This window comes from Brachyhypopomus gauderio, unplaced genomic scaffold (genome assembly GCF_052324685.1).
Source record: "Brachyhypopomus gauderio isolate BG-103 unplaced genomic scaffold, BGAUD_0.2 sc73, whole genome shotgun sequence".
NCBI lineage: Eukaryota > Metazoa > Chordata > Actinopteri > Gymnotiformes > Hypopomidae > Brachyhypopomus > Brachyhypopomus gauderio.
In genome coordinates this window covers 1701060-1715466 of record NW_027506894.1, presented here as the reverse complement: position 1 = coordinate 1715466, position 14407 = coordinate 1701060, and the positions used below count along the sequence as shown (strand labels likewise).

Sequence of the window (14407 nt, the reverse complement as noted above, 5' to 3'; positions counted from 1 at the left end):
TGTGTTCATGACGGATGATGGGGGACACACACACACACACACACACACACACACACACACACAGCTGTGTTCATGACGGCTGATGGAGGACACCAGCTGAGTGTATTTTCCCAGATGGCCACTTGATGGTGTTCTTTGTCTTCCCCCTTCTGTTTTGTTTGGAGTTTTCCACATTTGCACACCACATGACACTTTAATGTTATATTTCACTTTCTTTTGGTCCAGGTCTTGCACTCGTGGTTGAAGCTTTAAACCTTTGAACCTTTCTGCACTTTTTTTACTTTATTCACCCCAACATGCACGTCTGATACAGGTTTAACACATTTTAAACTACAGAATGTCAATTATCCATTTGTAGAATTAAGCTCATGTAAATAAATTAAAATGATTTTAAAGTTTTACTGGGTACCTGCAAGCTGTTTTTAAGGGGAAGTCATAATCGGGAAGATTTTACTGTAGTTCAGGCTGTGGGTCAAAGGTCGAGTCCAGGTGGTTTTGGTTATCTTCAGGGTGGAACAATACTCTTGTCCTGCTTGGATGACTCAAGTGTGAAGGAGTTATTCAAAGCATAAAGCAAAACCGTGTTTACCTTCTGACACCAGAGAAACAAAACTAACAGTAAGTTGACGGACAAGGAAATTCTTTGAAGGGTTGAAGGGTTGAGCCCTGGATGTGTGCGTATTGGAGGGATCAGGGCAGCATTACCGCAGGTGGTGCTGCTCCAACACACCTCACTCTGCTCAGCCAGGTGGTTCTCACCAGATGGGTTAGAGAACAGAAGACCTTACCACCTCCCACAATACACCGGGTGTGCCAAGTTAATGGGTACCTTAAGGTAAACACGGGAGTAATTTCTGAACTATTTCCGCTGTAAATTGCATGGAGATACTCAAGTTTACACTGTTAGGAACAGGCCACAGTGATAAACATTTCTGAGAATGATTGGTCAACTTTGCTAATCTTCAACTGTAGTCCTGTGGTAGGTACAAAAAATACAGGAACATTAACACTTAATTTACATACTGCCAGCTACTGTAGTAATGTACATGTTTACATATGAGTCACTGGTGTGTGATGACCAATATTAATGTGGCTGTAGAGAAGCTCTGAGTTGAGCCTTCCAAGTGCGATGTGGCTTTAGTGGGAGACCTGATTCTCACCTGCGTTGGTTGGGACATATTTACATATTTTGAAATGGTGGGGGGGTCATTGAGTTTTGACTGTTGAGGGGGAGGTGGGGAGTTTGGGGGGGGGGGGGGGGGGGGGCAATAGAGCAATGGACCCCCTAGCGCCCCCTAGAGCTCCCCTATTCATGTTAGCTTTCTAAAAGATCCTTCCCAGGACGTCTTCGTCAGCTGGGGTCAAAGGTCAAGCTGCCTGGTGATCTTGAAATGTGGCCCCAACTGCCCCCTTCTCTCCACTTGGAGTTGATGGTCTCCACAAAAAAGGCGGTGGCCATTTCTAAAGCCAAACCCAGTTGACTTCTACTTCAGTACAACAGGTAACATACTAATGCCTCAATAAAGGAATGAGTCACAATCTTTTAAGATGTCCTAATCTCAAAATAGGTTGAATTACAATGGAAGTAAAATACTTGATAGATTATAATGAAAACCAAGACGATGCCTTTACCAGTTACACAAGGTAATTATAATTTACTATTTCAACTTCAGTCATCCATGTTGATGTTGGTCTGCTATTCAAGTGATTTATCACAATATCTTTCATGTTCATTTGGTTACAGAGTCTGTACAAACACACAATGGGTAAAGACATCTGGGGAGAGGGTCAGTAACACCAGGTCCACTGATACGTTGCTAGTAATTATGGTCCCGTTCTCTCCCCTCACCTGTACTCCAATCAATCTCACCTGTGTATTTTGTAACCACAGACCTGTATAGTCATTAATGGAGAATTTTTATGTAACCAAATCTCTGGCGAATGGAAAGTCCAGTTTAGAGTTTGTAATCGGATACAGTACATATTTCAAACAGTAATCTGAAGGTTGGGTGATTTCAAGCAGTCCTTCAGACCAGTGTTCATATCTGTCCTTCAGACCAGTGTTTAACTCTGTCCTTCAGACCAGTGTTTAACTCTGTCCTTCAGACCAGTGTTCATCTCTGTCCTTCAGACCAGTGTTCATCTCTGTCCTTCAGACCAGTGTTCATCTCTGTCCTTCAGACCAGTGTTCATCTCTGTCCTTCAGACGTGTGTTTCTCTCTGTCCTTCTGACGTGTGTTTCACGCTGTCCTTCTGACGTGTGTTTCTCTCTGTCCTTCAGACGTGTGTTTCACTCTGTCCTTCAGACGTGTGTTTCACTCTGTCCTTCAGACGTGTGTTTCACTCTGTCCTTCAGACGTGTGTTTCACTCTGTCCTTCAGACGTGTGTTTCACTCTGTCCTTCAGACGTGTGTTTCACTCTGTCCTTCAGACGTGTGTTTCTCTCTGTCCTTCAGACGTGTGATTCACTCTGTCCTGGAGTCTCTCCAGAAGGTTTCGTGATTGTGCTCCAGCTTGGACTGTGGTGCTGTGGAATGGTCAGGTGAGCCCTAAGAACTGGGCAGAGAAACCCCGTTCAGAACCTTCTGGACTGCGTTCTGAACCTTCTCAGCACTTGTGTCTGATGAACAGTTTGGAAACGTTACATGTTTTATCCTTGACAATTGCAGCCTTTGTTTTAATTGGTTGTTGTCCATCAGTATTCTTGTCAAAGGGAATTCAATGTGGTGAGCTGCTGAAGGCATTTCTCATTAAGTTCACTCTCGTAAATGAAGCTGACAGCAGACCTTGGGGCGCTCACACGTCTCATCATTCACACTTCCCACTGACTCCGTGTTCTCTCAGTTCAGTTGGTCCAAGATTGCATTGATTATCTCCAATAGTTAACAAATGTCTGAAAAATGTCCAGTATACTCAACATTAACTTCATGTTTATCTGCTCTTGCAAATGCAGTTTCTTTGTGACAGAGGAATAAACATTTGTGATTGGTCAGAGGAATAAACATTTGTGATTGGTCAGAGGAATAAAAATTTCTGGGATTGGTCAGCTTATCTAATCGTGCTCACTCATGTCATGATATGCTGTCCACTGCAACAAATTGGTGCCAATTTCGAATCGTCCTAATGAAGCCACATGCTTCTGCTTGGTGATGTATTGGTTACTGTGATTTACTGTAATTTTGTGTCAAGTTAATATTCTAACCACTCTGACATAGTTGCGCATGTGAGTTGCGTGTGTGAGATCATGTGAGTTGCGTGTGAGATTGTGTGAGTTGCGTGTGCGAGCTCGGCTACTTTAACAACCCTCTGTCGGGGTCCAGCCTGGCCACAGTGTTGACACACCTCCTGTAAAGGGTGTTCACGACGTCTGTTTATATACACATTCTGGAAAGACAAGTTATACGGCTCCGTCTCAGAGCTGACTTTGACACCATCAGTCAGGAATCACTCTGTGACAGGCTTGAACAGAGCTGGTCTGGGTCATGTCTGTACGGCAGGAACCGCTTAGGAGAGACTGACAAACATGCCGATGGCCAGCGGTGTCTTAGAGGCACGATTCCTAAATCTTTACGTTGACTGCTGACATGCTAGAGGTTTTATAACACATTTAAAAATGACTGAATGGTTGAAGTCCTACCTGACCATCTCAGTCAGCTCATACTTTATTGTGCTTGGATTAAATGTACAGAGAATGTTCACTCACTCACATACAGTTAAAAACATTTCACAGCCTGTTACCCTTAAGAAACGTCATGACCCCGTAACCCTCATCAACCTGTATCATTGCACAGTCCCACAATTAATAAATTAGTGCAGTTATTTAGTGTTTTTGCCTTCATATAATCTATATACATTAAGCATAACACAGCAGTCTTGACAGAAAATTTAATAACGTAGTGTGCAGATGACATATGGATATTTGAGAAGAACACATAGAAGGAGTTCACATGCCCCAGGTGTGAGTCCTGGGGCAAGTGTGAACTCTGGGGCAACACACACACACACACACACACACACACACATTCTGATCACATGGGCCCTCACAAAAACTGCTAAAAATAAACCTTATTAAATAATTGCAGTCCTTACAGAAACAGTTTATTTTTTAACACATGCAGGTAAATAAACTATTAAATACTTTAATAAGGCAACGGATATGGGAACCAGAACTGAAGCAGTATGTGGTGTGAAGTCCCTTAAGAAACTCGTACACATAACCATCTTTGCCCATGGTGTTCCTGCATTTTCATTCTTAAAGGTAAACACTAATTTCAGAGGTTCAAAGTACAAAAACAAAACCCCAGAGTTGAATCAGCTTCAGTCAATGCAGACACTTCAGACCACATTCAAACAACATCACTTCAGACCACATTCAAACTACTACATCACTTCAGACCACATTCAAACTACTACATCACTTCAGACCACATTCAAACTACAGCATCACTTCGGATCACATTCAAACTACAACATCACTTCAGACCACATTCAAATTACATAATTTCGGACCACATTCAAACTACATCATCACTTCAGACCACATTCAAACTACTACATCACTTCAGACCACATTCAAACTACAACATCACTTCAGACCACATTCAAACTACAACATCACTTCAGACCACATTCAAACTACATAATCACTTCAGACCACATTCAAACTACATCATCACTTCAGACCACATTCAAACTACAACATCACTTCGGACCACATTCAAACTACAACATCACTTCGGACCACATTCAAACTACAGCATCACTTCGGACCACATTCAAATTACAGCATCACTTCGCACCACATTCAAACTGCATCATTTCAGACCACATTCAAACTGCAGCAGTGAGCACACTGAAGTGCCCTCAGCAGAGCTCCACGTGCAGGCGTGCAAGTGTGTGGTGTGTGTGGCAGAGTGCAGGTGAGCGCAGAATGGGGCAGTTAGACCAGAACGGGACGACCTGCAGATGTCTCTCACTCGTACACGTACGTACACACACACACACACACACACACACACACACTCTGTCAATACTGTCGTGTGAGAGTATCAGCTCACCCACACTACATGTCGTCCAGTGTTAGACGCGTGTGTGTTGCCGTACGCACGCGCATACATGTGTGTGTGATGGCCGTGTAAGGCAGGTTCTGGCTCTCAGTCGTCTCGAGTGCTCTGGACTTTGGAGTAGCGCTCAAAGGGTTTCTTGCAGAGCACTGTGGGCAGGGCCAGGGGGCAGGAGAAGGTACAGGGCACTGGGCCGCTCACATTCCTCTCCATAAACTCAAACAGGCAGCCCCACCACACTCTGCTCAGGTAGTTGTGGGGAGAGTCTCTGAGACACTGCAGACAGGATGACGGGTGTCACAGACATGACCACAGTATTGCACAAATGCTGTAAATGCAGTTTAGAGCACAGAACTACACTACAGTACTGTAATACAGTAATATACAGCACTACACTACTGTAATACAGTAATATACAGCACTACATTACAGTACTGTAATACAGTAATATACAAAATTACACTACAGTACTGTAATACAGTAATATACAAAATTATACTACAGTACTGTAATACAGTAATATACAGTATTATACTATAGCACTGTAATACAGTAATATACAGCAATACACTACAATACTGTAATACAGTAATATACAGTACTACAGTACTATAATACAGTAATATACAGCATCACACTACAGTACTGTAATACAATAATATACAGCACTACAGTACTGTAATACAGTAAAATACAGTATTCTACCACAATACTATAACACAGTAACATTGTTATACCACAGTACTGGAACAGTAATATACTGTATTATAGCACAGTACTATAATACAGTAACACTGTTATAGCACAGTATTGTAATACATCAATATTCTGTTTATACCGTTATACAATAGTTCTGTAGTATATAATACATTCAGAGAATGTCACGTACAGCGCAATGATTTTGTATTTTGTACGTTTTCTATATTGTGGTACAATTTTAACCTGTAGAATTTATGCTGTAGAGTTAGATAGAGTGGGATTTGTTAATGTAGTTTGTGGAAGCAGAGGGACTCTGGGATTTGACGTTTTTACCTGGTTGTTGGCCATGGTGTGGTACCAACAGAAGAGGCGTGAGGTGATGAAGTAGGCTACTATCACATCCACACTGTAGTGCTCATGTGCTAGCAGGATACAGACCACGCCCACAGTGCTTAGCAACCAGCAGATCAGGTGATACCACCACAAAGAGCGGGGGGAATCTGGGACAGGAAGAAAGAAACTCAGTCAACCACTAAATGGGTTAGACATTATCTTACCCTTTTAGAGTTTCATAATGTTGGTCTCCAACCCACACAAAATATAGCAAAACTTTTGTTTGGCTTTGTCAGGACATACAACCCCATTAAGGTTTAGGCCCTGCACGACGAGACCCTGTTCCACAGGATTAGGCCCGACAGGACCCTGCTTGACAGGACATGCTCCACTGGACCCTGTCTGATGGGACCCTGCTCCACAGGACCCTGTCTGACAGGACATGCTCCACAGGACCCTGTCTGATGGGACCCTGCTCCACAGGACCCTGTCTGACAGGACATGCTCCACAGGACCCTGTCTGATGGGACCCTGCTCCATAGGACCCTGTCTGACGGGACCCTGCTCCCTCCACTTGCTGGTGAACATGATTCACATGCTTGTGTGAAGTGGCACATGCTGACACCCCAAGATTTATGGGTGATTTATGGGATGTAGATTTATGTTCTGACTCACTAGCTAGTTCAGTGTTTAGTAGTGATGTTCTGACTCACTAGCTAGTTCAGTGTTTAGTAGTAATGTTCTGATTCACTAGTTCAGTGTTTATTAGTGATGTTCTGATTCACTAGTTAGTTCAGTGTTTAGTAGTGATGTTCTGATTCACTAGTTAGTTCAGTGTTTAGTAGTGATGTTCGGATTCACTAGTTATTTCAGTGTTTAGTAGTGATGTTCTGACTCACTAGCTAGTTCAGTGTTTAGTAGTGATGTTCTGACTCACTAGCTAGTTCAGTGTTTAGTAGTGATGTTCTGACTCACTAGCTAGTTCAGTGTTTAGTAGTGATGTTCTGATTCACTAGTTCAGTGTTTAGTAGTGATGTTCTGATTCACTAGTTCAGTGTTTAGTAGTGATGTTCTGATTCACTAGTTCAGTGTTTAGTAGTGATGTTCTGATTCACTAGTTAGTTCAGTGTTTAGTAGTGATGTTCAGATTCACTAGCTACTTCAGTGTTTAGTAGTGATGTTCAGATTCACTAGCTAGTTCAGTGTTTAGTAGTGATGTTCGGATTCACTAGCTAGTTCAGTGTTTAGTAGTGATGTTCGGATTCACTAGTTATTTCAGTGTTTAGTAGTGATGTTCGGATTCACTAGCTAGTTAGGTGTTTAGTAGTGTAGTGATGTTCTGACTCACTAGTTAGTTCAGTGTTTAATAGTGATGTTCTGACTCACTAGTAAGTTCAGTGTTTAGTAGTGATGTTCTGACTCACTAGCTAGTTCAGTGTTTAGTAGTGATGTTCTGATTTACTAGCTAGTTCAGTGTTTAGTAGTGATGTTCTGACTCACTAGCTAGTTCAGTGTTTAATAGTGATGTTCTGACTCGCTAGCTAGTTCAGTGTTTAGTAGTGATGTTCTGACTCACTAGCTAGTTCAGTGTTTAGTAGTGATGTTCTGACTCACTAGTTATTTCAGTGTTTAGTAGTGATGTTCTAACTCACTAGCTAGTTCAGTGTTTAGTAGTGATGTTCTGACTCACTAGCTAGTTCAGTGTTTAGTAGTGATGTTCTGATTCACTAGTTCAGTGTTTAGTAGTGATGTTCTGATTCACTAGTTAGTTCAGTGTTTAGTAGTGATGTTCGGATTCACTAGTTATTTCAGTGTTTAGTAGTGATGTTCTGACTCACTAGCTAGTTCAGTGTTTAGTAGTGATGTTCTGACTCACTAGCTAGTTCAGTGTTTAGTAGTGATGTTCTGACTCACTAGCTAGTTCAGTGTTTAGTAGTGATGTTCTGATTCACTAGTTCAGTGTTTAGTAGTGATGTTCTGATTCACTAGTTCAGTGTTTAGTAGTGATGTTCTGATTCACTAGTTAGTTCAGTGTTTAGTGGTGATGTTCAGATTCACTAGCTAGTTCAGTGTTTAGTAGTGATGTTCGGATTCACTAGCTAGTTCAGTGTTTAGTAGTGATGTTCGGATTCACTAGTTATTTCAGTGTTTAGTAGTGATGTTCGGATTCACTAGCTAGTTAGGTGTTTAGTAGTGTAGTGATGTTCTGACTCACTAGTTAGTTCAGTGTTTAATAGTGATGTTCTGACTCACTAGTAAGTTCAGTGTTTAGTAGTGATGTTCTGACTCACTAGCTAGTTCAGTGTTTAGTAGTGATGTTCTGATTTACTAGCTAGTTCAGTGTTTAGTAGTGATGTTCTGACTCACTAGTTCAGTGTTTAGTAGTGATGTTCTGACTCACTAGTTATTTCAGTGTTTAGTAGTGATGTTCTGACTCACTAGCTAGTTCAGTGTTTAATAGTGATGTTCTGACTCACTAGCTAGTTCAGTGTTTAGTAGTGATGTTCTGACTCACTAGCTAGTTCAGTGTTTAGTAGTGATGTTCTGACTCACTAGCTAGTTCAGTGTTTAGTAGTGATGTTCTGACTCACTAGCTAGTTCAGTGTTTAGTAGTGATGTTCTGACTCACTAGTTATTTCAGTGTTTAGTAGTGATGTTCTAACTCACTAGCTAGTTCAGTGTTTAATAGTGATGTTCTGACTCACTAGTTAGTTCAGTGTTTAGTAGTGATGTTCTAACTCACTAGCTAGTTCAGTGTTTAGTAGTGATGTTCTGATTCACTAGCTAGTTCAGTGTTTAGTAGCGATGTTCTGATTCACTAGTTCAGTGTTTAGTAGCGATGTTCTGACTCACTAATTCAGTGTTTAGTAGTGATGTTCTGATTCACTAGCTAGTTCAGTGTTTAGTAGTGATGTTCTGACTCACTAGCGAGTTCAGTGTTTAGTAGTGATGTTCTGACTCACTAGCGAGTTCAGTGTTTAGTAGTGATGTTCTGACTCACTAGTTCAGTGTTTAGTAGTGATGTTCTGACTCACTAGTTCAGTGTTTAGTAGTGATATTCTGATTCACTAGTTAGTTCAGTGTTTAGTAGTGATGTTCTGATTCACTAGCAAGTTCCGTGTTTAGTAGTGATGTTCGGATTCACTAGTTATTTCAGGGTTTAATAGTGATGTTCTGATTCACTAGCTAGTTCAGTGTTTAGTAGTGATTTTCGGATTCACTAGCTAGTTCAGTGTTTAATTGTGATGTTCTGATTCACTAGTTAGTTCAGTGTTTAATAGTGATGTTCTGATTCACTAGCTAGCTCAGTGTTTAATAGTGATGTACGGATTCACTAGCTAGTTCAGTGTTTAGTAGTGATGTTCTGACTCAAGACAACACAAAGATTATGATGATGATGATGATGATGGCACACTCACATTCTCTGATGAAGAGGAAGGTGAGTGTCAGGATGACAGTGTGTCCGCTATAAAGAAAGTCTCCGCACATGATATGGGAGCCTGTGATGGACAAACCACCTCCTAAAAACAGCTGCACTACACGGGACAACTTAGCCATTGAGTTATTATAGAGCTAAAGAGAGAGAGAGAGAGAGAGAGAGAGAGAGAGTGAGACAGAGAGAGAGAGAGATAAAGGGAGAGGGAGAGGGGTGGGGAGAGAGGGGGGAGGGAGAGAGAGCTTAAGTCTTCCAGGCTGTATACAATGAACGAATGAATGAACAGATGAATGAATGAACCCCCCGCCCCCAAGCAAGAGTCGGGGGAGGCAGGTGGGCGGTGACCTCACCTTCGGCGCACACTCCATGTGCATGCTGGGAACAGGCAGTGTGGTGACATACATGGTGAACATGCGGTACAGATACAGGGTCCCCATCAGGAAAAAGAACCTCCTGCCTACTATTGACCTACACACATAGACACACACACACACACACACACACACACACACACACACACACACACACACACACACACACACACACACACACACACACACACACACACAAATAGAGTGTTTTCTGGCTGGTAACTGTTATTATATGTGGGTACATTGCAGTGTGTATTTAAAACAGTTCTGCCAATATGAATTTAAGTAGGATCAGGTAGAAGTGCTGTGTACACTACACGTACACACTTCACGCACACACTACACGCACACACTACACGCACACACTACACGTACTACACGTACACACTACATGCACGTACTACATGCACGTACTACACGTACACACTACACGCACACACTACACGCACACACACTACACGCACACACTACACGCACACACTACACGCACACACTACACGCACACACTACACACACTACACGCACACACTACACGCACACACTACACGCACACACTACACAAACGTTTCAGTGTAGAACACACCTGTGCTTGAGGACAGAGAGAGAGAGAGAGAGAGAGAGAGAAGAGAGTGAGGGAGAAGGAGAGAGTGAGGGAGAAGGAGAGAGAGAAGAAGAGAGGGAGAAGGAGAGAGGGAGGGAGAAGGAGAGAGAAGAAGAGAGGGAGGGAGAAGGAGAGAGAGGAAGAGAGAGAGAGCCCCCTCACTTGTGTTTGAGGAACAGCCACTGAATGAGCCAGACGGTGACCAGGCCCATGCCGATGACCTCGGTCACGCTGAAGGCCCACTCCACCCGCGGGACGTAGTCGAAGAACTTATCCGGGAGCGGGGGGTTGGAGGTCTTGTCAGGGACCCTGTCGTTCACGATGGTGATCATAACTGTGGTGAGGAACAGGTTGAACGCCGCCCACAGGAACGCCAGGCCCGTTTTCCCCCACTCGGCAGGCAGGCGGTCCCGCTGAGAGTCCTGCATACGGATGCACACGTAGTCCTGGTTCTTACGCAGGAGTCTGGAGAAGCTCCGAGACATCCCGCACTTCCTGTCAGGGTCCCGCCTGTCGTCGGGGTAACCGTCAGCAGGCCTGTTCCGAGCAGGCGGTGATCTGGTGGGCGTGGTCTGCAGGTGGGCGTGGTCTGGAATGGTCACCTCCACGTTGTGGGAACTGCTGTCACTTTCATGTTCTGTGTCAGGAAACTGAGACACTGCCATCACTATGGCAACACCAGACTGTCTGACAGCCAGCTGCTTAAAGAGTCAGTAAAGTGAAATTCCACAAGAGAAATGTCTCCTCTCCTGCACGGAAAGTGACACACACACACACACACACACACACACACACACACACACACACACACACACACACACACACACACACCCATACACACAAGGAATCATTAGTTGTACAGAATCCATTGTTTTGCTTTCATTCACATAACTTTTTTGGTCACATAACTATGCGTTGCATAAGAGTCCTTCATTGCAGAAGAAACAATGTTGTCAAATCGCCAACTCAGACACAAGAGGGAAAAGAGAAATCCTCACATCACATGACCACCAGGGACCTGAACCACAGACCCAGCAAGACTGCTGAACCACAGACACTGGTGTGCTGAACTCTGACCCTGCTCCGTGTACGGAACTCTGACCCTGTCTGGTGTTCTGAACTCTGACCTTTCCCCACGTGCTGAACTTTGACCCTGCACCGCGTGCTGAACTCTGACCCTTCCCCATGTGCTGAACTTTGAACTTGGCCTGTTCCTCCCCACACCGCTGTGCCCCTACACCCTACACACCTCTGTTCAGCCCCATGGTAGTGGCCTTCCTCCTGAGTCGCTACACGCCTCCGTTCAACCCCGGGGTCGCGGGTGTCCCCCCTACACGTTCAGCCATGTTCAGGGACGTTCAGGCGCGTTCAGGCCCACTACGCCTCGCAGGCAGCCGGGAGCCACGCCTGGCTGCACATCCTGCCTGACGGGCCTGTTGTCAGCCTGCCAGGAACCTCTGCCACACTAATCCACACCTGTACGTTTTTTGGCTCCAGGCCACAGGACCAGTCAGGCTTTACTGTTTGATCTCCTTAAGACTGGAGAGGTGTGTCTGATATTTGTGTCAGACAATAGAACTGTTGCTGAAAACCAGAGGACACACCGGGGAGGAGGACACACCGGGGAGGAGGACACACCGGGGTGGAGGACACACCGGGGTGGAGGACACACCGGGGTGGAGGAAACACCTGTCGCAACGCCCACCTGAGCACCGCCCGCACCGTCAGTCACTCCGTCACTGAGCAGAATCACACACAGTAAACTTGGCCTTTAAACACATGTAGTTCTAGCCTAGTACGTCTTACAGGTTATTTCGAATGAAGTATTAGATTATGGTTGCCTGCGAATCATCACAGCGTCCCAGTCACCACACGACCCGCGAGGGAGAGACCGGTGTTGGTCTTAATGCATGGGTGTCCGCGCACATCTCTGCAGGCAAACAGAGGTGTGTCTTTCATAACTAACTTAACAAAAGACTGTAAGGTTGAAGAATGTTGCATGTGTGACATATGGCAACCCAGAGGCGACTCGCCCTGCTAAACCTGTCTCTCTAAACCTGTCTCTCTGAACCTGTCTCTCTGAACCTGTCTCTCTCTAAACCTGTCTCTCTGACACGTCTCTCTCTAAACCTGTCTCTCTGACAAATCTGTCTAAACCTGTCTCTTCGACACGTCTATCTAAACCTGTCTCTCTGACACGTCTCTCTGAACCTGTCTCTCTGACAGGTCTCTCTAAGCCTGTTTCTCTGACAGGTCTCTCTAAGCCTGTTTCTCTGACACGTCTCTCTAAACCTCTCTCTGACCTGCCGAAACCTACCGTGTTCAAGCGCTGTGAGGTTCGGACTGAGTCTCAGAGAAAAGCGTTTGTGCCTCTGGGTGATTCTGCCAATGTGATATGAACAGCATGTTCCCATGACAACCAGCTGCTTTTGTGTCACATATAGGTCTGCGGTAGGTCTGTCCAGCGATGCAAGAAGTCTCAGGGAAAACACCAGAACTTTCCACAGCTCAGCTCCAAGTCAGTGCCTCAGTGACAACTAGGTTAGGACCAGGGTTGCCAACTTTTGACGTTCGCTTGGAGTGAGATTTTAACCTGGAGCCGGTGGCGAGTGTATTTTGTTGAGCGGGGGGGGCTGCGAACGTAAAATGGACACAGATTCAGTGTTATATCGCCGGTGGATGGCGCCAGAGCTAGCGAACTAGTAACGTATTGAATCATATATGTGGATCTGAGGTAAATAAACTGGATATTTTTTTTCGGCGTGAGATATCGGAAGTGTGGCGTGAGAGCGTGTGAAAACGGTCAAATGCGTGTGTCTCACGCTCAATGCGTGAGAGTTGGCAACCCTGTAGGACTCACAGATGACAAGACAACCTGCTGGAGATCCCACAAACCATCATTTAACCATGACCCTGCACCACAGGGCCAGTGACCTCACCATGACTGATCAGGGTCGTTTATTTTGCCCCAGAAGATCTAATTAGGATCCATCTGAAGGCGAAATGGAACACGATCGATCACGGCGCTTAAAATACACCCCGACCTCAACACGCACGCGGCCAATAACCGGGTGGAGAGACGCACCTTCCAGGAAGTGCTGCATATGAACAAAATAAAACCGCACACGACCCTGCATCAAAAGATACTTATTTATTTATAAGATAACAAGATTTCATTTTCATTCTATTTTGATTCTCATTACGTAAATAAAAAATATTTCTGTTCGCCCGCGTGGAGAAGTAACACTAGTTTATAGTAACGATATGTTGAATGAAATGTTTCAGTCAGCTTCGCTACAGCTAAGTGTGTAAGAGGAGGATGTTCGCGCAGATCACCGGATAAATGATCTACAAACCTCATTTTGCCGCCGATTTGAACTATTTAAAAGTCCTTGGCATTCGCGTGTTTAACGGGACGAGGACATATTTATGTAACATCTCAACATGATAAAATAATCTACGTGTGAAACGCCAAAACGTGACACTACTCACCCAGATCCCAGAACTTCAGGTGGCCTGAAGACACAGCTAGAGTCACTTTCTCCCGTGCACTGGACACCAGGGCTGGAGGACACACCGGGGGAGGAGGACACACCGGGGTGGAGGACACACCTGTCGCGACGCCCACCTGAGCACCGCCCGCACCGTCAGTCACTCCGTCACTGAGCAGAATCACACACAGTAAACTTGGTCCTGGTTAAACACATGTAGTTCTAGCCTAGTACGTCTTACAGGTTATTTCGAATGAAGTATTAGATTATGGTTGCCTGTGAATCATCGCAGTGTGGGAAAGTTTAGGGCTGGACTTTCTCCTGCAGCGGTGACTCTGAGTGCTGATTCAGCCCTTGGCCACTAGAGGGCGCACTGCGCTGGCGTTACTCATCCTCACTGGGGCGCTGGGTGA

General features: G+C 44.7%; 1 protein-coding gene across 2 annotated transcripts; it reads right to left on the bottom strand.

The window, feature by feature from the left end:
* Positions 1-3649: 3649 nt before the first annotated feature.
* LOC143491294 (phosphatidylcholine:ceramide cholinephosphotransferase 2-like) lies at positions 3650-14239 on the bottom strand. 2 transcript variants are annotated; one of them, XM_076990152.1, is made up of 7 exons: positions 13996-14239; positions 10666-11252; positions 9882-9999; positions 9515-9668; positions 6096-6262; positions 5116-5339; positions 3650-4959 (listed from the first exon to the last, which is right to left on the bottom strand). In XM_076990152.1, exons 2-6 carry the CDS (start codon positions 11166-11168, stop codon positions 5154-5156), a joined length of 1128 nt encoding a protein of 375 aa, XP_076846267.1. In that variant the 5' UTR covers positions 11169-11252; positions 13996-14239; the 3' UTR covers positions 3650-4959; positions 5116-5153. The 2 variants fall into 2 exon arrangements, with proteins under 2 accessions (XP_076846267.1, XP_076846266.1); XM_076990151.1 differs by having other exon boundaries at positions 3650-5339.
* Between the last annotated feature and the right edge of the window lie 168 nt (positions 14240-14407).